Source organism: Pempheris klunzingeri, chromosome 2 (genome assembly GCF_042242105.1).
Source record: "Pempheris klunzingeri isolate RE-2024b chromosome 2, fPemKlu1.hap1, whole genome shotgun sequence".
Lineage (NCBI taxonomy): Eukaryota > Metazoa > Chordata > Actinopteri > Acropomatiformes > Pempheridae > Pempheris > Pempheris klunzingeri.
The window spans coordinates 13,877,467-13,901,866 of NC_092013.1; the positions used below are offsets into that span (position 1 = coordinate 13,877,467).

Here is a 24,400-nt window from a genome sequence, read left to right on the forward strand (position 1 = left end):
CGTGTTGTAAAACAAAAGAAAAGAACACGCTCCGACAAGCCTTATGAAGGGAAGAAATGTGAGAATGTTTTTAAAAACACGGAGCATCACCCATACATTACATGGGTTAGGTCTATTTGTGGCGTCGCCCTGATCACTCATCGCCGCTTGCATTGGCACTGACCCCATGAGTCAAAGCAGCTCAGCAGAGCAGCTGTAGAGAAAAATGAACACTGCAGGTATAGACAGATATTTAGTAAGAATTCAAAGGAAGATGTTTACTGTCTCGTCTTTGAAATATAAACCACCACTGATTACCTTTGCCTTTGATAGTCACCTATCAAATAACTGGCCATAACCAACCATAATATCACAAGGAGGAACAAAGAGTCATTTAAAAATTACGCCTTGTTTATCGCTCAGTGTTATGTTCTTATTTGTGTGCAACAGGTTGTGTATTCAAATTTATCTCAGACTGAGGTTGCTATAATCTTTCTCGTCTGGCAAGTAAGAGTGGGGGACAGGGGGCATGACTGAAAGTGAAATCCCCCTCAGTAAAGACCCGTGTTAAATGTAATGGGTGTTGGCAAGGGGGCCTAATAAAGATGACAGCACACATTCATATGCATTCGTTTGTGTGCTCAGCTTGACGAAGTCTGCCTCGCAGGCTTAACAAAGGGGAGGAAGGAAGCCCGGGGCTGTAGAGAATGCCTGGGGGTGTGGGGCGACAACACACTCACTCACACACACACACACACTTAAACACGCACACTTAAACACACTCAGTGGCCCTCCAGCTTGCGTCCTGTGGTCTCTCAAGTCTGAGGTTATAGCAGTGACAGCTGGGCTAGCACGCTTTGCATGGGCTCATTCACTCTTTAGCAGCCAACACACACACACACACACATACACACACACACACGCGCACATGCACACACACACACACACACACACACACACACCCACATGGGATGCTCCATCCTGTTTACTGTTTACATTTCACAGTGGCCGGCCAACTTGGGAGGGCTCTACAGTGTGATCAGAGGCATTACAGCTGTTTGTAAGGTACTGGTGTGGATGGTGTGTGTGTGTGTGTGTAACATAGTGGCATGTGTGTCTGTTTGTGTGTGTGTGTTAAAATTTGGGATTTATTGAGATAAAAAGTTAATTCTTAACCTTGGAAACAGCAGTTGACAAAACAATCCCACCACCAGGTTCATTTAGTAGGTATTCTGGAGCTTTTGAGAAAATCACTTGATCTTCCTCAGCTGGTTTTCCCACTTGGAATTATAGATAATCAAATCTCCGTTTTTCTTCTCAGCACTTAAGGACTTCTCGCCCATGTTGGCTTAAAAGTTGAGACTGAAAGTTCATTCTTGACTTTGGAAACAGCCTTTGAGGTAGATTGTGCGATACGATCAAAAGCCCCAGAACTACTGGCCTACTACTAAAGGACCTAGTGGTAATACTGTCTTGTGACAGGGCAATGCTTGTATTCCTCTTAGAAACAGCACAAACTAACATTTAGTGTTAGAGCTTCTGAGTCAAGTTTGGCGCTGAAACGACTACAACTGTTCAGAAGTGGTAAAAGGGAGGACCAGAAAGGGCGACTGGCAGTGTGGTCAACAACAATCAGCCAAAAGGGCACCTGCTTTGTTTGAGGTAGGCCTGATGACACCAGACAGCTGAACAATGCTTATCCACTTAAAGTCAGCAGTTTGTATTCTTCCATATTCCTCATTCCTGGTTTTAAAGTTGCGGACAGTCAGTAGGCTATGGCTGTTTGTCGACGTCGTGGACACCAGCTGGCGTTTTTCGGTTTGAAATGGAGCGTTTAGAGCTGATGGCATTTGATTGATGATTGTTTGATGAGCGTTAGGCTGTGAGAAGTATCTGACTCAAGCAGAAAGCAGCAATATATCATCTTTAGAGATTAAAGATTAGTATTTAATCAGTTTAAAAGTAATGTTAAATAATGGTTGACAGACAGGCTGTCATGTCGTCATCAGTGTCTGAATGTATGTGCATATCCATGTTATCATTTATATATTTGTCCTTATATTGTGCATTCTATACACACCCAGGGACAACAATGGAAATTAGCAATGTGCTGTATCTGGTGAAATATATTTATTGTACACTGTCCCAATATTAAATAACCTAATAGTTTTGTTTTACATTTCTATGATAAAGGCTTCCTACTCTGGTCTATAAACTAATATCACCCGGAGACCAACAGAGGTCCCTGTTGTTTGGATAATACACTGAAGTCTCCAGCTGCCCCCAAGTGACAGGATACAAACTACAGCTGATAAAAGACTTGTGAAGAGGGCAGTGAATTATTCATCAACATCATGCATGTGTGCGAAAGGTCGTCTCTTCTGTTAATGTGCTCAGGGAGTGGCAAACAATGGCAGAGATGTTTCATAATCGAATACTCTTACATTATATTTGACTTTTATCATTAAAAGAAATGCTTCTGTTATTCAGAAAAAGTGCATAGATATTTTTATTTGTATTATTGATTTGACTTAAATTACTAAAATGCAGATACAGGCATTGCAGGGACCAATGGATGACAGGGCGAGGAGACCCACGGAGCATCAAGCACCTAGTCCACTACTCCATTCTGGTAAATTAAGCCCGTATGATGCCCAGTCTAATATCAGTCAGTTACCAATCTAATATTTACAGTTTATGATACCAATTATCAGTCTTATTTTGGACATCACACAAGCAGGTTACGTTATAACACACGTGTTAAATGACCTGCCTCTCCACAGGTGGAGTTCATGACCTGAATTCAATGAGGACCTGAAAACATTCAACAAGTTAGTTTATCAGTTTAATTCTTACTTTAATTCACCAAGAGGAAAACCAGCCACAGAAGTTATCAGCCGATGTAAGTTACAGGGGCTCTGATCTATGGTCAGTCAGAGCTTTGACCTCTGCCATACATCATACAGTCCAATAGGTTTGTTCTCCTCAGCAGCCACCCCCCAGAAACACTGATGTCTTTATTCATGTCTTATTCATGTCTGACCCCGCACGCTCACTTATTAAACTATATCTACTTCTCCTGAGGACATACAGTTACCTATTGTAGATCTGTGAAGTCCCCCCTCCCCCTCACGCCCCCCTCCGTCTGATCTCGGACCCCCACGGAGCGCGCTACTAGCGGCAGGACCGGGTCACGTGACCGATGCAGGAAGCGTGTTTTGACGGTGTCGTTCATGCCACCACGGGGCAGGTTTGTGTCTAATGAAGTTTTGTTTAATGAAGTCTGTCAGCTGCCTTCACGCGTGCTCCTTTGTATTTTCACACATAAACTGTCTCGATGATTTTGCAGTCGCAGGTTTTGACCAAAGGCTCGTGGAGCCTCGTGTGTTTGTGTCGTTAGCGGAAGTGAAGTTTGACAGCTAGCAGGTGTAGTCCCTGGATGAGTGTTTGCTCCGCCGCTCGTCTGTCGGTGGTTTTCGGGTGTTTTGAGCGGCCCGGCACCGAGAGGTAATCCCCCGGGTTCATTTTTGTGATGCTTAGCCTCCTGGCTGTCGACAGTGGAGCCGAGTAACGTGGCGGTGACAGAAAAACACGCGTTTTGTTTGTGTGGCGGAGTTTTTAGCGCAACACGTGCACAACAGGATGCGTTCAGGGAGCCTTTGGAAGCGTGTGTGTGTGTGTGTGTGTGTGTGTGTGTGAGGCACTAAAAAACTGACATTACCAGTCACCGATTTAAGCCGCTGTATTCCCTTAAAGAAACACACTACACTTTCTAGTAAGGATACAAATCATAAGATGAGAGAGACTTTATTTATCCCACAAATACTCACTCAAGAGACAGAAAATGTGCAGCAACTAAGTGTCAGTGACAGAAGTGGTGAAAAAACAGGGGATATAATGAGCTGATATACGTGTGTGTTTTGCACAGGAGAAAAACAAATGAGTAATGAAGTGCAGGTCGTGGCTATGATGTGTCATAGTTGGAGATTTATGAAACGCCGCTGTTTAACAGTGTGACAGTACAGGGTTGGGGATGAATGACCTGCGGTAGTGCTCCTTCTTACACTGTGGGTGCATCAGTCTGCTGCTGAAGGAGCCGCTCAGGGCCTCCACCGTCTCATGCAGGGGGTGAGAGGTGTTGTCCATGATGGATGTCAGCTTGGCTAACATCCTCCTCTCACCCACCTCCTCAGTGGGGTCCGGCACACAGTCCAGGGCGGCGCCGGCTCTCCTGATCAGTCTGTTGAGCCTCTCACCTGATTATACAGGACATGATTTATCATCTCAGGATCACACTTTCACAGCCATAAATGAGGGGGACAGTTTCAATGGGAAGGATGTGCTTCGGGCTGAAGGCTGTTGGTCACAAAGCAGGAAAATTCAGACGGTCAAATAGTTAAGACATTCCCGCATTTCATTTTAGATGACCAGTTATTTACTTCAGACCTCTTGGGGGCTACGAATGTGGCTACAGAAACAGGATACAGCAACCGTCTCTACAATGCTTTCTTCAGCAATGAACAAAACTGCTCAGTCTTCAGACACGTCCTCGTTATACTCGAGCCGTGCACTCTGGTTAATCTGATCTTACTTTGTACCTGAATCCCTGAGGAAATGTACTTATAATTTCAGGAAGAGTCGGGTGTGCGTGAAGAAAAGACACCCTTTTAGTTTTTTTTGCACACTATGGCACATTTGATAGATGATGGTCGAGTCCAATTGGAGCGCGGTTGTGGTGTGAAGGAAGATTTTCTATGCTGATAGAAAATAAAAGCAGCTTGTGACTGAGGAGGAATCCTGTGTTGGAATAAACCGGAAAAAATCTGAGCTGCATGAAAGGAACTCAAAATATCAATGAAGATAGTGTCTTTTTAGACAATATGCCACTTTATTGATTCCTGTGGGGAAATTAGCAGAAAGTAGTCAATAGTCTAGAAGTGCGCAGAACGATAAGAGGAGTGCAAGCGGTATGTAGTTTGAAAAGAGCAAAGTAATCAGCAATAAAAATTAACCAGATAAAACCAATATAACTGTAAGCTGTTGTTGCATTACTCAGCATTCACAAGGTGGCCTTTGCTGTTTGCATTGCTACTGTATAAACATGATTGTGAAACGCAGGGAATCCAGATGTTGCACTTGAGTCATAAAATGAGCCTCATGCTGTGGGTGTTGTGTTCAACGTGTGCAATTGTGGGCGTCTCGAGAGAGAGAGAGAGAGAGGTTAAAATGAAATGTTCTGTCATTAATCAGGTTTATAACATCTGGGCCTTGGCTGTAACTACAGCTCTAAGGCTCCACAGCTGCAAAATACAGCTGCATGTTTGCTTTTCATATACAAAATGGCAGTAATGAAGATGTAGTATTTGTATCAGGACACTGATGGTTTCAGATGTCTGGTGGCGTACCATTTGCACATTGTGGTGACTCCTATTAGTCTTTATGGATATTAAGCAATGTGTGAATTGTTTGCCTGTTCCTTCTAATTATAAATCTGCGCAGCAGATGTTGATTGAATTCACTTTGGACGCAAGGCAGAAATACATGAAAAGTTAGGCAAAATAAAAAATATTATTAGATATTATAAGTCTGACTCACTATGTCATAATGATTTTGACTTACTACTAATGTTATTTCAATCTTTTGTAACTTTTCACTCATTTCCACTTTTCTGTTTCTGGATAGGGCCTCCATAAGTGATGAACTAATCACAGATGCGTCATCTCTCAGAGCAGCTCTGACCTTTTTCAGACATTACCGCATCAGAATGTGGTTTAAAGTTCACCAATTTTACACATCTAAATGTGCTTACAGGTCTTGGAGAGTGCTTCTGTGTATGTGGGGAAAAAAAGTTGTATAAAGCATGAAATGTGATAAATGTGCCTCAAGTGAAGCATCAGTCAGGTCTGAAGACTGCACGTTAGATAATGGAAAAAAATCTGGAGTTTAAAAGGGGGTTCACCAGACTGCTGTAGCCAGCGCCTCAAGGCTGCATTAGTGACATAACGCATGAATTTGTGACGCAAATGCATGAAATGAAATAGATATACTGCCTCGCTGCAGTTTACATCCATGTCTGTCCAGACTCTAATAGCTATATGTAGTGAAGACTTTACGCATTCGACTCGAGGGTCTGAGCATAGAGGATGCCGTACAAATTGTGAAGCCCATAAGAAATATATGTATGTATAAATGAAATTGTTTCAACTTGACTAATGAAAAATGTCATCACTTCATCATTTTACCCTGAAATGTTGTCATAATTATCGTATGAATTCTTAAGTTGTGGCTAAACAACTGTTTTGTGAGATCACAGTGACCTTTGACCACCTGATCAGTTCATCCTTGAGTTGAAGTGGGCGTTTGTGCTAAATTTGAAGAAATTTGCCTCAAGGTGTCCTGAGATAGACAACCTGAAAACATGATCCCTCTGGACACAGATCATGAGTCTGACAGTGTAATTGCAGTGAAATGCTAAATTGAGTGATCTTTCAAGCCTTAGCTGACCAGAAACAGACAAGTACTTTTCCTGTTAAGAGCAGAAAGACTTTGTTTCTTAGATTTATGAGCAGACAGGGCGTCCTGGTAGTTCAGACTTAAAATCTTTCAGACCAATGGGACCCCGATAAATTCAATAAATGACACCAGGTTAATCAGAGTGCCTAACAAGCTTTTCTTTCCTGCCAAACATTGACAATATATCTCTTCGATGCTGGCCTCACTGTTGTGGTTTCTTGCCAAATACAGAAAAGATTTTTTTTTTATTATTATTACAAGGCACTAAATACAGATCAGTGGTTCCTAGCTCTACAGTGCCAAATGAAAATGTATTGTCCTAGAAAACAATAAGGATGCTTAAACTCCAGACAAGACTTGAATACCCCTCCAGCTTAATGATATTTACTGTAGTCCAAGCATGTGATCGCCAGGCATATAAGTCATATTTATGTTGTTTTTGCCTATACTGCAGCCTTTCCATTTTTGCCAAATTTTAGGTCCAGGTTTTGGGTCCTTACAAAATCACAGCAGAGTTGTTGCACTGGAAGCTCAAAGCCCCTGAGCAAAGTGCAAAGTCTGAAACGCCCCCGCTCCACCACTATCAACTGATCATTACACTCATGACAATATCAAGGCACCACATAACCGGCTTTCAGGGGACTGAAAACAGCTAAAGACATTGCAAAATTTATTGCTTATCTACTTTATCCTGTCTGGAGATTTGTGTAAGTTCCTTTGTGTTTGTTTTTGCTACATTTACTATAGCTTCACATTCATAGTGATAAAAGTATTCTTCTGTATTAATTTGACTGTTAAATCCTGTATTTAAATGTTTATATTTATATGTCTATACTTTATAGGTACTTTACAGCAGAATCTATTGCATGCGTTCATTATTAAAAATGTGAATATTCCTTTCCCGTTGTAGCTTTTCTGCTGCTGCTATTTTAATTCAGTTTCATTTAGTTTTTGGGACAGATGAACTTTTGTTTTATGTTCAATCTGCTTTTATTACAGGCACTTAGAGTTGAAGTAATTAGGTAATTCAGTAACACAGTTAACAGGATATTAATTGACAACTATCTTGATCTTCTTCAATCTTGTGATTGTTACACAAATTTTTCATGTGTCACATGTGATAGTAAACTGAACATCTTTGCACTGTTGCTCAGACATAAAAAGACATTTGAATGCATCACCGTGGACTCTTGTTGGTTGCAACACTGCAAACATTTTGACTCTTATTTGTGATGCATGGTGTCAGTCCTATGTTCAGCTTTGTTGTAATGTCTCAATTGCTCAGCGGTGCTCGATATTCGGCCTTTATGTGATGTATCTCATTATTGTGTTCACACAGGAGTTTGGACGGTTAGGACCAGAGCATGTTTGTGACTGTGCTCCTGCTTCTGGTCACTCTGTGTGCCCAGGGCGGAAGTGGCGAGGGGAGGGAGGAGGCACAGAGACCCGGCCATGTTTCGATGGTGATAGTGGGAGGCACTGGTGACCTGGCAAAGAAGTACCTGTGGCAGGGCTTCTTCGAGCTGTACGTCAACCAGGTCAGTAGTGGAAACAGTTTTTCCTTCTATGGCGGAGGACTGTCGCCCGCTGACCAGGCCACGCCGGTCCTCTTTGAGATCCTAAAGGCAGTGTCCTGCTCAAAGGACGTGTCACAGGAGCGCTGTGCTTTGCTGAAAGAGCAGTACCTGCGGCTTGCACAGTATCGGCAGCTGAAGAGCCTAGAGGACTACCAAGATCTGGCCAAGCACATTGAGCAACAGCTTCAACAAGAGGGAATGACAGAGGCAGGGAGGCTCTTCTACCTCTCAGTACCAGCCTTTGCATACGCAGACATCGCTGATAAGATCAATAACAGTTGCAGGCCGGCCAGCGGGGCGTGGCTGAGGGTGGTGCTGGAGAAACCTTTTGGACATGACTTCAGGAGTGCTCAGGTACTTGCGTCTCAGCTGGGGAGCTCCTTGAAGGATGAAGAAATGTACAGAATTGACCATTACCTGGGGAAGCAGGTAAAACAACCCTACACAGGATCTGTCACTCTGTGTGTGACTCTGTAACCGAGATGTTTGATTTCATGCTGTGTTTTTTTTTTTTTGCTGCTGTTGTGCCAAGGTGGTTGCAAAGATACTTCCTTTCAGAAAAGAGAACAGCAAGTTTCTGGATCCCATCTGGAACAAGCACCACATCGAGAGAGTGGAGATTGTATTGAAAGAGACCCTGGATGTTAAAGGTGATTAAAAACATCATCATTACTATTGTAATTAACTGTTTTGAGGCATGAAAAATTAGCAAGAATTCCTAAGACACAATTATATGTTCATGACCTCCTTTGTCGTTTTGCCCACAAGGTCGTATTCCCTTCTATGACCAATACGGGGTGGTCAGAGATGTGCTGCAGAACCACTTGACTGAGGTCATGACCTTGTTGACCATGAAGGTTCCCATGAATCTGAGCAGCGGTGAGGAAGTCCTCCACAACAAACTACAGATCTTCCGCTCAATGCTGCCCATAGGAAAGAATCAAGCTGTGATGGGCCAGTACCAAGCATACAAAGCAGAGGTTCAGCAGGAGCTGAATAAGACAAAAGATTACATCAGTCTCACACCGACATTTGCAGGTGAGTACTGACAGCTTCTCTTTTTAATTCTTATGATTTTGTGTGGGGGAAAAAAAAACTTGTGCTGATAAGTGATCCTGTTTGTGTATTTCAGCCATATTGGCACACATCGACGAGGCCCAGTATGAAGGTGTGCCGATTCTGTTGATCTCAGGGAAGATGCTAGATGAGCGGGTGGGATATGCACGCATACTTTTTAAGAATGACATCTTTTGTCTTCAAAACCACAACAGCATACACTGCAAGCCCAAACAGATAGTTTTCCACTTTGGGCACGGGAGCCTTCAGTATCCAGCAATTCTTGTCAGTAAGAATTTATTCAAGCCGGTTTTAATGGACAGTGAGTGGAAGGAAGTGACAGAGCACACAGATGTTAATGTTCTAGGTTTGCCTATATCAGACTACTATGTGCAGACTCCAACAAAGCCAAGGGAAGCTTATTCAGACCTTATTTCTCACATTTTTGCTGGACGCAAGAATAGTTTCATTAATACTGAAAACCTTCTGGCTTCGTGGGGCTTATGGACACCACTACTCAGTAGCATCGCCAGCTCTTTTCCCCGCATCTACCCCGGGGGGTCAGACAACGGAGGCCTGCTGGACGTCTGTGTGAAAGGGAAAGACATTAGGTTCAACAGCGAGGTGGTGATAATCAGCAATGATCACATGGGTGGCACCTCGGTAAAGGATTTCCAAGTGATGCAAGGTAAATTCCGCAGCGCTGACATGGTGTCTGCCTGGGCTGAGGAGCTGGTGGAGAAGCTAGCCGCAGACATACAGGAGGCCGCGGAGGCAGCGGTGCTTGAGGTTGGAGTTTTCCATCTTGCCCTCTCTGGTGGGTCCACTCCACTCGCTCTGTTCCACAGGTTGGCCCTGCACCACTTCTCCTTCCCCTGGAGACACACCCATGTGTGGATGGTGGACGAGCGGTGCGTGCCCCTGACTGAGCTGGAGTCAAACTTCCACAGCCTGCATGACTATCTGCTGCAACATGTGAGGATACCCTATTTCAACATCCATCCCATGCCAGTGCAGCTCAACCAGCGTCTCTGTGTGGAGGAGGACGGAGGAGCGCTGCTGTATGAGAAAGAGGTCAGCAAGTGGGTTAATGGCTCCAGCTTCCACTTTGTGCTGCTGGGAGTCGGCTATGACGGCCACACAGCCTCTCTGTTCCCTGGTAGCGTTGTCGGTGAGAGTTTGGTGGCCCTCACCGAGAGCCCCGTCAAACCTCACCAGCGTATGAGCCTCACTTTCAGTGCCATTAACCGCGCCCACAGGGTTGCTCTATTAGTGATGGGCAAAAGCAAACATGAGCTGATCACCCAGCTGAGCCGAGTGAAGGAGAACCCAGTCAAATGGCCCGTCACCGGGGTGAAGCCTGCTGATGGCCGACTTGTTTGGTATATAGACTACGATGCACTTTTAGGATAGGATATATATTCCTGACTTTCAATCAGACAAAAATCTTTTTGGGTTGCTTTAATTGAACAACTAGTTGATGGAAAATTTAAGCCAAGTTTCTGATCGATTTCCTACCTTCCAACCAGGCATTAGGTCAAGCTCATAACAGTACATGTAGAGACTGTGATCAACATTAGAAATCCATTATAGCTATCATTTTATGGAATGGAACAGTAGAAAACCTATTAAAAACATTCCCTTGTTAGTGACTGTTGTTCACCAAACCTATAAGGCTTGGATGGTCGGTGTCAAGTTCTCCAACACAGGAATTCACCAGCAAAAAGAGTTGTGTCTAAATTACTGTGCTACAGAAACATGGTTAAAACAACAGGGACGACTCTTTATACTGAAGGTAAAAACGTAATTCAAATAATTTTCTGTGTGTGAGCGTGTGAGTGAAATGCTTATGCAGACTTGTCATAGTTTATCGAAGCCTATTTATGTGTGAGATGACTGAAAATCTTGAGAAAATATATGGAGCATACATGTCTGCGGTTTACAAAGTACAGGGTACGTAGCACTAAATTAATGTCTGTTGTTGTGAACATCTGGTGCCAAAAACCAATTTTCTAACACACACAGATTTATGTACTTAAAACCAGGGTGTTAGTATGATCTCAGGTCAATCTGTGAATTTGCAGATGTGCAGTTTACTGTGTAATCTGCACTTCTTGATTGTATGGTTTCTACTTTGTGACCCACATCAAGTTTCATCAGTGCAGACTGAAATGTGCCTGGTCCTCACAAAGAATGTATTTCGTTTGTATATTGATAACAGAAATGCACATTTGTTACTGAAATGTTTCAGATCATTCAAAGTGTTTGGTGCTCCACTGAATAAGAAGCACATTCCTGACCCATACACGTCCACATTCCTCTCAGAAAATTCAGTAACTTTGATCTTCAGGTGCTTTTTTATATTTACAATCCAAACAAGAGCAGCTTTATTTACATTTTAGATACATTTACATACTGTCTGCTGCTGAGTGTCAGCAGTCATGTTATTGTGTCTGGGTTTGATCCATCTTGTATTTCAGCTGAATAGAGGAGACATTGTTCTGCATCCGGGTCTCCTGATAGACACAAACATTTTGTTGTCGGCCACAGGAACACAAAATTATTCCCTACATGCATTTTAGGTTGCATTTTAAAGTGCTATGATTTTCTTTCCATAACTATGATGTTGCAGTTGTTTGGCTCATTGGGCGTGAAGATTGATTTGTGGTGAAAACATTTTATCTGAGGAGCAATGTTCACTCTAACAGTAGGGAACAGGGATCAGTTAAAGGGCTATCTGACTGGATTTTTCCAGTTTATTTGTATACATTGATTTGTTGTCACCAAAGCTGTTTTCCCAGTTAGACCATTAATATGATGGGGAACGGCATCTGCACTCTTTAATATCACAACCTGGACATTCAAGTTTCTTCAATATAAAGCAATTTAATTTTCCTGCGACGCTTAATGTTGCTTTTTAGTTTTCCAATGAGATAAATATCACTTTCACTACTGTATACAGATTATATGTATACTGTATCACATTTGTATTTGTATAATTATACACCTGAATCTGCTGTGCAAAGTGCATATTTATTAGATTCCTATGCCTGATTGTTACATGAAACAACTGTCCACCTACAAATAATAAAGCAAACTTCTTTAACACATGTGCTTTTTGATATTTTTTCTGAAGTGAGCTTTAAAACGTGAGGATTAGGTCACTTTCCCTTTTCTTTTTTGTTCCCATGGTTTAACGTTACCAGCTGCTTGTGGCATGGAAACCACATGAAATCTTAATATGTGGAGTGTCGGATGTCAACGTGGGACAGCTGGACCGCTTTATCGCTCATTGTTCCTGCTGGGGTCCGTCGCAGGCAGCCTGCTAGTCAACCAGAGTCCTCCTCTCACCATGAAAAAACCTGAACAGACACAAGCAGGTGTTATTGCTTTGAACTGAGAGTCCTGTGCATGAATGGCCCCATACTGTATGCGAATATTAATCATGAACTTCACCTGTACTGAAAATGGAGGCAACTGTCAGAAGGAGGGACATGTAGTACAGCTCAGGGGTGGTGTTTTCCTGTGAATATACATATGTATGAATATGACGCTGCAGTTTCTCTGTAGAACTTGATGATAACACCACAGTCTTTTTTTCCTTACACATGCTGCTGCTGTCAGAGTCAGGATGGTGGTGCACAGTCCGTGTCCACATGTCAGCAGCCCAAACACATGATAGCAAGCCCAGATGCCTTGAGGAACTGGGTCCATCAATGTGAATATCACCGAAAAACCTATGAACAGTGTTAATCCTCTTTTGCTTGTGGTCAGTGCTCGTAGTCATGCCGTTTGTGTAGTGCAGCGTCGCGTTGGTGATGTGTGAAATAATGTTTATGCGTGTGTTTTTGAAATGTGCAAGATGTGTTGGGATTTACCTGAGGCTATGAAGGACAGGGCGATGGAGGCTGACAGGTTGTTCAGAAGAGGCTGCCTGCAGTATCTTGAGGATTTTGGCCTTCAAACAAAACAGACAACATTATTAATGCCACTTTCCCTCTTGTGCAAATGACCCATGAGCTCTACGGCTCGTTGCCATCGCCTGTGTCCCAGTTACCTTCCCATGACGTAGAACTGAGGGGCCAGAACAAGTGCCGCGAACACTACATTCACTATTTGACTGCAAATGAAAGAAAATAAATAAAACATGAATCAATATGTGGGGTATTTCTCGATCAAACCAAACCCGAAAACACAACTTACAACAACTTACAATTTTAACCTCTGATTCCTCTGTATCCATCTGCTGCTGTGATACGCCAGGAAGATCAGCATGTAGAGAAACATGGATGTTTCTGTGTCACTGCTCCTGTTGTCCAGACCAGCTCCAAATGTGAGCAGGAGGAAGGATTGTATTTCACTCTGCACATGCACAGAGACTTGTGTGCGCGTGCTGCGTTCCCCTCATAGCCCAACATCTGCACATTCATTTAAGCTTGAAGATTGGTTATGCTTTTTGTCAGAGGTGGCTTCAACGGGCCACAGCAGTGTTAAAGATGCAGCACACTCATAAGGTTAAAGAATAACGCCATGCATAGAGGCTTTTGTCTTAACAGGAACAGAACAATTTCCTGATTTTATGTGTAAAAAGTCCTGTTCCACCCTCCAGTGCTCCTCCTCTGCATGTGTTCAAAATAGCTGCAGTCAACAACGAATCACCCCTGCCCCACATTGACTCACAATGAAACATCCGGCCCATTAACATTAAATCTGCTCTGCAGTGATACTCTGAGAGCAAAGCAAACATCCAGGATGCCTGTCGACTACAGCGGGACGTGGGACATTGTCAGCAATGTCAATTTTGAGGGATACATGGTTGCACTTGGTGAGTGTCACTGGCTCTTTTAAAGATGGTTTGTGAAAACACACACTGACATCTTGAGTGTTTAAAGTTTAATGATGATTTGAGAGAAAATCCTTATGCATAGTGTACACATTAATGCTCAGCATCGCTAATGTAAATCTATATTTATGCATGCATTCTTCTTGTTGTCAGTGACTCTGGAGGGTGTTACATATCCAGTGAAAGTGAACGTTGTTTTATCTTCCGATCAGAGCATGCTGGATGTGGTAAAGTCGGCATGAATTTCCAAAAGTGAAGCCTTGTTTCAACGAATTCCTCTGATTTTGACATGCAGGCATTGATTTTGCAACACGCAAGATTGCCTCCATGCTGAAGCCCCAGAAGGTGATTAAGCAAGATGGAGACTGTTTCACGATCAAGACTTTCACTACTTTCAGAAATTACGACTGCTCATTCAAAATTGGAGAGGAGTTCAAAGAGGTGACCAAAGGAATGGACAACAGGTCATGCCAGGTAAAAGCTTTAGTAAATATATAATGTAGCAGTCGAGATCATGCACAGAAATGTTCCTGTGCTCACTACCACTCAATGTAAGAAAATAAAAGCCTTTTAATATAAATTCATACTCTCTATCAGACGGTGGTGAACTGGGAAAATGATAAGCTGGTGTGTGTTCAGAGAGGAGAGAAGAAGAACCGAGGGTGGACTCACTGGATTCAGGGAGACGAGCTTCATCTGGTGTGACTCTGCACTTTTTATTTTGGTGGTTTGCTGTCATATGTTAGCTGGATTTCTTCACACAAACAGAATGTTTTATATATATTCAATTAGCAAGATAGAAAAGAAGATAGTTTTGGTCTCAGCTGAGAATCGATACAGTAATTCATCTGATAACATGCTCACTTTTATAATGTTCTACAAACGCATGTTGAAGCGTTTTACAACCTTGTGGTTTCTCTCCTCAGGAACTTACTTGTGAGGACCAAGTCTGCAAGCAAATGTATAAAAGGACTCTGTGATCATATCTTTTAAAACCAACTCAGGCTGGGGAGAAACTTTTCACATGAAATTAGCAACTGTTAGCCACACAAAGTAGCTTCTGTACTCAATAAAGAGCACATCATTTGAATGTAATGTATGTGTCATAAATATATATTCATGGTGTGTGTCTTCATGTTTAACCCATAAGAACATGGACCCTTTTCTTCTTTAAGTAAAATTATGGGGGATATAAATGGACCACAAGGAAAACATCCCTGAACTTATTTTTGAGATACTACCCCTACTGTCCAAGATCTGAAATGTTAAACATACAGTATGTTGCAGCATTATTTTTCGGAGTTGTTTCATATTAACTTATTCATAAAATATGGTCAGGACAGGTTCATTGTAATCTAGGACCATATTGGAATTGTTAAATTGTTTGAAACTTCCTTTTGATAACAAAAAACAAGCTATTTAAAATCAGACAGTTGTGTCACAGGTTTTAATCAGATGGTGACCAGGGAGCACAAACTGACACTGGCTCACATGACTGCACCAGGGTGTTAGTAGCTGTCACTGTTGAGTTAAATTCAAGGATAAAGCTGTAAAGGGAAATATTTAACAGGTCTGTGACACCTGTGTCATTGTGGGCTCTTGTGGGTTCAGTATTGCAGTACCTCCTCCGGACCACATGGCGATGCTGTAAAACTATAAAGAAATTAAACTCAAGGCTCGTTGGTTTGTTGGTAAATGAGTGCCGCGAGATTTATTTTTCAGCTAACTAGTAAAGCGTTAGCTTACGTTAGCTACCTTCAGGCAAACTAACTGAAATATGTGTTTAAAGTTAAAGTTGGGTCTTGTTTTGTTTGTCACGCCCTGATTCTGTGAGGTATTTCCCAAACTTTGACACCTAATTGCAGCCGCAGTCGGTCAAAAGTTTCTCCACAAGAAAATGTCTGTTGATAAAGACGAGACGCACCAGGTAAGAACAGCATTTTAACGATGTCACATTTGGCTAATATTAATGCTAGCTGGTTAGCTAATATTTATGCTAGCTGGTTAGCTAATATTAATGCTAGCTGGTTAGCTAATATTAACGTTTGCTGTTAGCTACATAACAGCTAACGGGGACAGTAGCAGGCAGGTAAAAATAGTTAAATTATCCTCCGTGTGCTGAAGTGCTCAGCGCCGTATTGACTTGTGGTAATCTGGTTTCATGTTTTGAATTTCAGAGGTTGAAGGCAGCAGTCCATTACACCGTCGGTCGGGTGTGTCAGAAAATCGGAGAGGACCACCGGAGACCGCTCAGTCGGCAGGTCATCGCAGCGATAACCGAGACAACGTTAAGACAGTGTGGTGGGTGTCAACAGGGACCCCCAAGAGTCTGAGGCCACACGGAAAACCTCCAGTGTTTCACCGTAAACTGGGAAATGGTCATAATGCTTAGAGGATTTAGGAAAAACAAGATGTTATGACATGACACACATGACACACAGCCTTCAACCAGAGCATATAATTCATGGAAATCTGTCCTTTTTATCCTGTTGAACAATGCCACAGATCTGCATACATTTGTTGCAGAGATGGTGCAGAATCTTCAATATTTATTAATTACTTTACATGTCATGACATGAAGTGTTTTCAATTGTCCATGAATCCTCAAACTTTCTGATTATTTCCATGGTTATATAAAATTATTAGAGATTTCCAATGTGGTCTCAGACTTTTGGATCCAACTGCATAGTTCATAAAAGCTGGTGTTAAAACACAGGACAGCACCTTTAACTATGACCACAGTAGGTAACAATTGTATTTACACATTTGACCGTTTTAACAAAAACAGAATAAACTTCTAATAGCAGTATTTGTATTGAATTGCAGTACATTGTACAATAGTACCTGATAAAGTGGGCACGAGACAAATCTAGGGATTTATAATGTGGTCTCAGACTTCTGAGCCCACCTGCACAGTTAATAAAAGATAATGTTAAAACTCAGAAACAGACATCCTGTTGTCCAGTGCACAACTTTGTATATGTTTACATTTGATCAGTAAAACAAACATTGTTCAGTGTGGACTAAAATATCTAAGTTTTGCTCGCATCATTGCAACGTATACCAGTATGTACACAACCTTAAATCAACAATGGCTATTGGGCACACGTGTACATTTTTGCAATCCAGTATCCATGAAAGAAGTAATATCATGTAAAGCTTCTAATATACGGGCTTTTTTCAAAGCATTGGCAACATGCATTTTTCAATATTGAGTTCACTTTTTCCAAAACTTTCACACAGTTCTTTACCAAAATGACGCTCAGTACTGTAACAGTTAACGTCAAATCCAGAAAACGTTACCAAAACTTTTCAAAGATGCCTCGGCATCAAATGTCACTCATAGAACAATAACCTCAAAATGCAAACAGGTTGGAATTAGAATTTATATCACAGAGCTGAAATGTCCATTCTTTATTTTTTTGTAATAAAAAAAGAAACAAGTATAGCACGTTTAACATTATTTTATCAGAATATTTTACAGAAATAAATCAGACTGCAGTATGTTTCAGTGTTTTATTTTTGACAGAGTAATTCTAAAATGCACAAAGTAAAGCTAATGTTATTCCAATATTTATATACACCACACACACGTATGGGACAGCTGATGTAATTCATACAGTAAATGCACAGAAACACTAGAAACCTCTCTCCTACATTTGACCACAATTCTCCGTGCGCTCCACAGCTTATGTCACCTCATGGCCAAACATGTAAAAATGTATGAATTATGCTGGTGGTTGAGTTTGAGTAAAAAAAAAAATAAAAAATTGAATTGATTGATGAAAAAATCAAAGTAACTAATGATGAAAAAATTGTGATATTCTGACCACTCGTGTGTGTGTGTGTGTGTGTGTGTGTATAAATAGAAATGGTCAAAATATTAATGCTCAGTAGAACTGCTACAGATACATTTTAACTCAGAATCCCACTGTTTGCTCACTTTTTCTCAGATATATTTGCTAAAGACCTGGAGGCCTTTGCAAGGTAAGAATCTTTATTTTTGTGATCATAACAGATGAGTTAACTGTGTATTCTTTTAATTTAGCCAAAAATACCTGGCGAGACTACTTGTATTAGTCAATACAGTAGAACTAATATAATCCATCTGATTTTCCATCTCAAATTTGATATTTCAGACATGCTAAAAGAAGCACGGTATCTACAGAAGATGTAAAGCTTGTAGCCCGTCGAAGTACTGCATTGGTGAGTTATTTCCACTGTATGGCCTAAAAGGAATGGTACAGCATTTAGTCTTGCACGCAGTGACAAGTAACTTATGAGCCACCAAGTCAAAATCAGACATGTCATTATGCCACCAATTTGGGCCACACAAAAACATTTTCATCCTCACAATGCAATATACTGGAACTGTGCAGGGGTATATATTCTACAGCAGACAGCAAACATAATGTTTAATTTTCCTTTATTTATTTCAGTCCATCTACATACAAAATAAAAGTGAAGAACTGAACCAGGAGCAGAAGGATTTGAAAAAGAAAAGTACTGGGAAGAGGAAGAGCAGAGACACTGAAGAGGAAAGCAGAGAATAAGGACAAGACACAGGCAGGCCTGCAGTGTCTCACTTGTGCCCAACATTCAAATAAACATGAAAGCAGACTTATACACGACAATGAGTTAAGTGTCATTTGCATTTCAGTTTTTAAGAGTTCAACAGCATAAGATGTTATTTGATATATGACAGTAGTTTCAACGACACTTTCTGCAGATTAAGAGCAAATAACTTCTGACTGTTATCTGTCCTGGGACCTGCTGATGCATTGTCAAATTGTAGTGCATTTGGCACTGGTTTGACCTGCAGAAAAAAGTCATGTATGAACTGATTTGTAGGTTTGTCTTCAAAGTGACACTGACTGTAAGAGCTCTGAAACTAACTTAAATCTTCTGTGACAGCAATTTACACTAAATTATACTTGCCATGTTTCTCTGAAATGTAGCAAGAATTATTCTAAGGTTTTGTACTTGGGGGGAACCTCAAATGGACTGTTAAGACTGCCAGGCCAACTATCCATAATCCACAGTGACCACTTTATTAGATACACCTGTACAATCTAATACAACCATTACATTTGAAATGAAGTCTTTTCATATAAAGCCCATAATGTTGTTTTGACAGTTGGGTGTTAAGCGTTTTAGCATTAAGGCCGTAGTGATGGTATGCTGGACTACACTATATCACAGGTGTTTAATATTCTGCTGTCCTTGTGTAAATGGAGAGGACAAAAAAAAACAGAAACTAAGTATTGTAGCACAATACAGCATCTTTAACTTTGACTACAGTATCTAACAATTGCATTGACATTTGACAGTTTTAGCAGAACAAACTTCTAAAAACAGCATTTGTATCAAGTTGTATTACATTGTACAAGTGTAGCTGAAAAAGTGACCACGAGGGTATAATCTAATCTAAAAATCACCTATTCCTTGGCTCAGCAATATGCTATTAAGTGTATTACAACTGCAGCCAATTTAAGGACAAAAATTGGATAGGTGATACCACACTGCTGAGCTCATCTGTCTAAATGTTGAAATAAAGACAAAGGACCCCTCCGACTAACTCCTCTCTAATTTCAAAGGTAGCTGTGAATAATCGAAAAGGGATAATTCACTCTGATAAGCCATCAAAAGCAGCAAAAAGACAGGTACTACCCCATGTCATGTCTGAGAAGGCCACACACTGAAAGTGTTGGAACTTCCGTCTTCGTCCTTCAGAACAGACTTCAGTCAGGGTTCAAACGGAGACCTCGACCAGCAGAGCCCAAGGTCCCTAGATATGTGAATCGAATTAGATGTTTTTTTATTTGACAAACTGACTCAAGTAATATCAACTAAGCATCTATTCAAATGAACTTTATTAGAGAACTCCCTTCATTTGACATGTTTTTAAAACACCTCACAAACAACAAGAGCTACTGGGAACCATTGGACACACCACTCCACGTTCTCACACTATCACTCGCGTCCCCCAGAGTCTTCAGCAGGTGTCATCCACATCAAGTACACACTTACAGATCAGTTCAATAACATGAAAGCACACACCATACAGCATTCAAATCAGATATAATAAGCAATACAAATATTCATCACAACATTCCACTACATTTTGATATTTCTGCACTTGATCGACATACTTAAGAGTAAGGAAAAACTTGCAAAGATTAAAAAAAAAATCTTGAAGTACTAATTAAAGAATGTCCATGTTAGGGGAGGCGCTCGTAGCATCTGCAGCTTCCACTCACACACTCAAAAAGCAGTCAACTTGGGCTCTTTCACCGCACAACCAGTCCGTTTCACGCGTCTCTCCGTTCGCTCACTCATCGCTTCACTCTTCGCCACAAGCCATCCTCAATCGCACTCATCAGTTCTTAAAATGTCAGTTGCGCAGTTCTTTCCATTTAAAAGTGGATAAAAGTGAAAACACCCACCGTCTCTTAGAACATGCGGAGTGAAGCCGTTCTTTGATGGCATAGCATTTACAGGTGGGAAGAGGGAGAATGATACCGATATCACCCCAAGAATGCTGCCAAAGAGGAGCTTCCTCACAGGAAAATGGAAGAGAGGTGAACTGCAGAAGAGATTTCAATGAAGGCGTTTCCACAGAACTTGACTGCAAATAAAGTTGCACTTAAAACATTTAGGTTTCAACCAGATTCTTCCCAATGCAAGATTGCCTTTTAAGTCGATGACAAAGCCGGATAATGGTGAACCACAAACATTCATGCATTTTCAAAATGGTTGTATCACATTTCACAATACATGCATTAGAGAATCCAGTTGAAATGGATACAAACAAATGAGACATCAAAAATAGCACTTTAGTCAGACATCCTGGTAAACAATTCACTTCAACACTTTCTAAATTAAATCTTTAGCATTTTTTTCCAAATGTACAAAACATCTTCCACAAAAGTGTTAAGTTTTCAGATACGCATCAACACCGGAAATAAATTTTGAAAAAAAGACTCATCTTTGTCACAATACTTACCATACAAACATTTAACTTACATACCCCACCCAGATGACTTTGACTCCATACTGGACCCAAAACCTGAGCTAAACCCACTGCCACTGGTTGTAGAGTTTGACCCTGTTCCCCAGCCAAGACTGGCTGAGCTGGTGCCGTAGTTGCTGTTGCCTGTGCTGAAAGACTGACTCTGGTCCCTACTCGAGCTTGTTCCGCTGGAGGTGCTGCCTGAGGTGGATGTCTGCTGCTGGCTAGCCAACATACCCATCATCCCCCAACTACTCTGCAGAGCAGCCTGAGCAGCAGCCATCATAGCAGGGTTCAGGCTGAAGGAACCAAAATTAGCTAGACTACTGTTGGTGCTGCTCCCTAACCCACTACGGCTGCTACCAAACGCCTGAGCTCCAAAACCATTTCCAAACCGTGCTGTACGATCAAACTGCCTATTGCCATGTTTGGGCTCAGCGTTAGAGATGTGAACGCTGACGCCTTTGATTATTAGGTCCTCTCCACAGAGAGACTGGGCAACCTGTGAGGGAAAAAGACATGAATCAGCTCACATGGGCATGGATGGTACCATATGTGGTACCACTACAACAGGAAGTACGTTCTACACATTTAACACTGTACCTGATCATCTGCAAACGTGACAAAAGCAAAAGCACGGAATGGCTTGGGGATGAAGACATCTGTGACTTCACCATACTGCATAAAGAACTGCCGTAGGTCATCTGTGGTCATGTCTTCTGTACAACGGCCAACAAACACTTTTCGGCTCCTCAGTGGCTCATCCGGACCCTGCTGTGAATAAAAGGGGGGTAGGGGGAAATTAATGGAGAAATCCTACAGGTTAGAGTGTTAACAACAATGTCACCACTTTACATTCCCATAATGTGTGGGGATATGCATGGACATTACCATATTCACCTTCGAGTTAGGGAGCTTGCAGTCACACCACCTCCCGTCGATCATATGGCGCTGAGATATCACCTTCTCTTGAGCCTCATACTCTGTGAATCTCACAAAGCCAAATCCTTTAGAGTTTCCAGTCTTGGCATCTCGTTTTACCTGAAAGGGACACAAACACCCAGCAATGACTATCCACTGTCACCACATACAACCGACAACAATGTGAATCTTGTTAATGTTATTAACGTTATACCTGAACCATGATGACTTCTCCAAATGTGCTGAAGTAATCTTTCAGGTCCTGCTCAGTTGTTTTCCAAGGCAGACCCAAAACAATCAGGTCAGATGTCTTCATGTCCCCCCTTTTCATTTTGACAGCAGACGATGCATCAATTTCTTCCATTTTCCTTTTGTTGTCTAAAACGGGATCAACACAGAGAGATTAATTGTATTTTGTCCTGGCAGAGATGTGACTTTTCCTGCCATTATTGCCGAAGACCAAAGCTGCACAAGAGGAAAAACTCAATTTACTTTTTACAAGTATTAAAAATCAATTAAAAAAAATGTAAAAATCAACATTCTTCAATTTTGGGCTACATTTGTCCATGGTCCTTTTACAATTGTAACAGTGCATAATCTGCATTATTTCTACAAAAGAATGATTAAAAATTAGTAGTAAGAGACAGAATTAATGTATGATGCATGCATTTCATGTCACTGTCATATCAATTATGCACTTGTAAGAACCTTAACTTAGCACGTAACAATAAATTTTACATTTCATCGCTTTTGTTCAAATTATCTTAGGCAGTTATCAGTTAAACTTCATTGTCAAATTGAAAGCTGTAGTTGGAGGTCCTGATAATTGTACAGCATTACACTCAGAAGTTGTTTCCTAATATTATGAACAGCTCATTCATATCGATGTCAGCAGTGGACTAAACACCACAAATGCCTCTGAGCAAACCAAAGCCTCCAAAATGTAGTTACAACCTAAACACGTCAATATAACACAACCTCCACGATGACTGCATTTATTGTAGAGCTGCTGCATTGTGTACCTTCACTGAATTACACGTTACTGGTCTTGTTTCGCTAATTTTGTGAATGGATTTACCGCCTCAGAGCTCACACTGGTGGGCGTGGATAAACAATGCGTCACGTCACTCATCTATTTTCAGCGTGCCGTGGCTCATCATGAATTATAAACAGCGCTATATCTGCCACCTGTTCGGACAGAGCGATATCTGCGTATGAATGAGTGCGAGGTTCTCGTGTTTACCTTTAGGATAGTTCACCACATACACGACATTGCCCCATCCGTTTTCTGGCGCGTGCAGGACCCCTTCCACGAGACGCACTCCTCGCATGCACTGGGACACGGGGCTCCTGAACCGCAGGCCACACGCCCCTGGAAACTGGGCTGCCACGGTTGAAAGCAGAACAGTACCGTCGTCCTCGGACGGGATCTCCATTGGCTCCTCATTTTCCTCCTCTGCCACTCGAATGTACACTTCGGCCATTTTTTGCCCCCAAAATAAAAACTTGCTTGTATCAAAACAATGCTACAGTTAGCAGTTAGCTCGCTAGTTGTCCACAATTGCGGCTAACTTTAGCCGATGATGCTAACAGGACTGAATGAGTCAGGCTAATTTGTTAGTTATGTTTAGGGAAACTACTTAAAAATCAAAAATACTTCAACAAAAACGGTCTTCGGGTGGCTTTAATTTTAATTTAATAAATAATACTCCGTCTCGCTTGCGCTAGCTAACGAGCGTGTACCGACCTTACGGTTCCTTTGTTCGTCGGGACGGGGAGCTGTGTCGTCAACACTGGACGACGACCGTTCAACTGTGCCGCTAAATGAAAACTGCGTACGATCCCGTGCTAACTAGTCCCAAGAGCGACTTCCTCGAAGTAGCTTGCGCGGCCCGATGAAATTATCCAACCTCAACAAAGTGTTCGTCTCGTTACAAATGCAAAGCAAAAACAAAGCATTGAATGATTTTTTTTCCACGAGGCGAAAATTGAGAGCACCGAGCGAGGCCTACCAAGATGGCATTATCACAGCGAAAGAGGAAGTACGTCATCGGACTGGACGGGCTCATTTAGTGGCGGTCTGTGTGTCTACGAGTTTGTCATTTAAACGGGCACTAATTTAATCATTTGTACGTATAAGATTGTAAAACAATGATTAATACTGTCGCAGATGTTTGTTTTCTGTACAGTTTGACAGACAACTAAACGAGCCGTATTGTTGATTTTGAATTTTATTTCACACACCCCTGTCAGTATTGGTACGCCAGGGATACTACAGCATCTTCCGTTAGCTAGTTGTCGGTTCGGTTGGCAGAGATGGGAAGATGGCGGCCTGCATGGGCCACACACTCTGATATTTAACAATCATAAAGTCCGGCCTAAACACCGTGACGCGGAATATCTTGATTACAGTTTAGGTCAGAAGTATTTGCCCTAAATTTAAAACGCTTTGATTTCTGTTTAACAATGAGAGAAGGCGGTTTTCATCACATCGCAGTA

General features: G+C 41.7%; 5 protein-coding genes across 11 annotated transcripts; 3 read left to right on the forward strand and 2 right to left on the reverse strand.

Annotated features, from left to right (window-relative positions):
• Positions 1–3,201: 3,201 nt before the first annotated feature.
• Positions 3,202–12,290, forward strand: h6pd (hexose-6-phosphate dehydrogenase (glucose 1-dehydrogenase)). Of its 2 annotated transcripts, none has more exons than XM_070841700.1 (5): positions 3,202–3,229; positions 7,832–8,498; positions 8,602–8,719; positions 8,838–9,107; positions 9,202–12,289. In XM_070841700.1, exons 2-5 carry the CDS (start codon positions 7,857–7,859, stop codon positions 10,536–10,538), a joined length of 2,367 nt encoding a protein of 788 aa, XP_070697801.1. In that variant the 5' UTR covers positions 3,202–3,229; positions 7,832–7,856; the 3' UTR covers positions 10,539–12,289. The 2 variants fall into 2 exon arrangements, with proteins under 2 accessions (XP_070697801.1, XP_070697805.1); XM_070841704.1 differs by lacking the exon at positions 3,202–3,229 and adding an exon at positions 7,023–7,199 and having other exon boundaries at positions 9,202–12,290.
• rbp7b (retinol binding protein 7b, cellular) lies at positions 11,819–15,058 on the forward strand. 2 transcript variants are annotated; one of them, XM_070841739.1, is made up of 5 exons: positions 11,819–11,822; positions 13,923–13,950; positions 14,264–14,442; positions 14,566–14,667; positions 14,895–15,058. In XM_070841739.1, exons 2-5 carry the CDS (start codon positions 13,938–13,940, stop codon positions 14,946–14,948), a joined length of 348 nt encoding a protein of 115 aa, XP_070697840.1. In that variant the 5' UTR covers positions 11,819–11,822; positions 13,923–13,937; the 3' UTR covers positions 14,949–15,058. The 2 variants fall into 2 exon arrangements, with proteins under 2 accessions (XP_070697840.1, XP_070697831.1); XM_070841730.1 differs by lacking the exon at positions 11,819–11,822 and having other exon boundaries at positions 13,767–13,950.
• On the reverse strand, positions 12,400–13,412 carry LOC139211513 (uncharacterized). Its single transcript, XM_070841716.1, has 6 exons — positions 13,339–13,412; positions 13,183–13,245; positions 13,004–13,083; positions 12,732–12,862; positions 12,582–12,648; positions 12,400–12,487 (listed from the first exon to the last, which is right to left on the reverse strand). The coding sequence occupies exons 1-6, from the start codon at positions 13,410–13,412 to the stop codon at positions 12,408–12,410; spliced, it is 495 nt and encodes a 164-aa protein (XP_070697817.1). The 3' UTR covers positions 12,400–12,407.
• A 438-nt stretch (positions 15,059–15,496) lies between the features above and the next one.
• cenps (centromere protein S) lies at positions 15,497–18,540 on the forward strand. Its single transcript, XM_070844148.1, has 5 exons — positions 15,497–15,895; positions 16,146–16,269; positions 17,922–17,955; positions 18,108–18,174; positions 18,408–18,540. The coding sequence occupies exons 1-5, from the start codon at positions 15,866–15,868 to the stop codon at positions 18,519–18,521; spliced, it is 369 nt and encodes a 122-aa protein (XP_070700249.1). The 5' UTR covers positions 15,497–15,865; the 3' UTR covers positions 18,522–18,540.
• Positions 18,378–23,924, reverse strand: tardbpb (TAR DNA binding protein b). 5 transcript variants are annotated; one of them, XM_070844136.1, is made up of 6 exons: positions 23,145–23,924; positions 22,116–22,279; positions 21,881–22,021; positions 21,584–21,751; positions 20,415–21,482; positions 18,378–19,756 (listed from the first exon to the last, which is right to left on the reverse strand). In XM_070844136.1, exons 1-5 carry the CDS (start codon positions 23,383–23,385, stop codon positions 20,991–20,993), a joined length of 1,206 nt encoding a protein of 401 aa, XP_070700237.1. In that variant the 5' UTR covers positions 23,386–23,924; the 3' UTR covers positions 18,378–19,756; positions 20,415–20,990. The 5 variants fall into 5 exon arrangements, with proteins under 5 accessions (XP_070700237.1, XP_070700228.1, XP_070700205.1 ...); XM_070844127.1 differs by having other exon boundaries at positions 21,584–21,754; XM_070844104.1 differs by having other exon boundaries at positions 21,584–21,796.
• Between the last annotated feature and the right edge of the window lie 476 nt (positions 23,925–24,400).

What these genes read in the sequence shown, in the direction of transcription:
- h6pd (XM_070841700.1), top strand. Translation starts at nt 7,857, where the DNA reads ATGTTTGTGACTGTGCTCCTGCTTCTGGTCACTCTGTGTGCCCAGGGC. An exon ending in ACCATTACCTGGGGAAGCAG is followed by an intron (nt 8,499 to 8,601) that starts GTAAAACAACCC and finishes TGTTGTGCCAAG; the next exon opens with GTGGTTGCAAAGATACTTCC. An exon ending in AGAGACCCTGGATGTTAAAG is followed by an intron (nt 8,720 to 8,837) that starts GTGATTAAAAAC and finishes TTTGCCCACAAG; the next exon opens with GTCGTATTCCCTTCTATGAC.
- LOC139211513 (XM_070841716.1), bottom strand. Translation starts at nt 13,412, where the DNA reads ATGTTTCTCTACATGCTGATCTTCCTGGCGTATCACAGCAGCAGATGG. An exon ending in CCTGTCCTTCATAGCCTCAG is followed by an intron (nt 12,863 to 13,003) that starts GTAAATCCCAAC and finishes CACTGTTCATAG; the next exon opens with GTTTTTCGGTGATATTCACA. An exon ending in CTCTGACAGCAGCAGCATGT is followed by an intron (nt 12,649 to 12,731) that starts GTAAGGAAAAAA and finishes GTATATTCACAG; the next exon opens with GAAAACACCACCCCTGAGCT.
- rbp7b (XM_070841730.1), top strand. Translation starts at nt 13,878, where the DNA reads ATGCCTGTCGACTACAGCGGGACGTGGGACATTGTCAGCAATGTCAAT. An exon ending in GGGATACATGGTTGCACTTG is followed by an intron (nt 13,951 to 14,263) that starts GTGAGTGTCACT and finishes TTTGACATGCAG; the next exon opens with GCATTGATTTTGCAACACGC. An exon ending in TGGACAACAGGTCATGCCAG is followed by an intron (nt 14,443 to 14,565) that starts GTAAAAGCTTTA and finishes ACTCTCTATCAG; the next exon opens with ACGGTGGTGAACTGGGAAAA.
- cenps (XM_070844148.1), top strand. Translation starts at nt 15,866, where the DNA reads ATGTCTGTTGATAAAGACGAGACGCACCAG. An exon ending in GACCTGGAGGCCTTTGCAAG is followed by an intron (nt 17,956 to 18,107) that starts GTAAGAATCTTT and finishes TTGATATTTCAG; the next exon opens with ACATGCTAAAAGAAGCACGG. An exon ending in CCCGTCGAAGTACTGCATTG is followed by an intron (nt 18,175 to 18,407) that starts GTGAGTTATTTC and finishes TATTTATTTCAG; the next exon opens with TCCATCTACATACAAAATAA.
- tardbpb (XM_070844104.1), bottom strand. Translation starts at nt 23,385, where the DNA reads ATGGCCGAAGTGTACATTCGAGTGGCAGAGGAGGAAAATGAGGAGCCA. An exon ending in TGTGGTGAACTATCCTAAAG is followed by an intron (nt 22,280 to 23,144) that starts GTAAACACGAGA and finishes ATCCCGTTTTAG; the next exon opens with ACAACAAAAGGAAAATGGAA. An exon ending in TCACGTTTGCAGATGATCAG is followed by an intron (nt 21,483 to 21,583) that starts GTACAGTGTTAA and finishes TTTCCCTCACAG; the next exon opens with GTTGCCCAGTCTCTCTGTGG.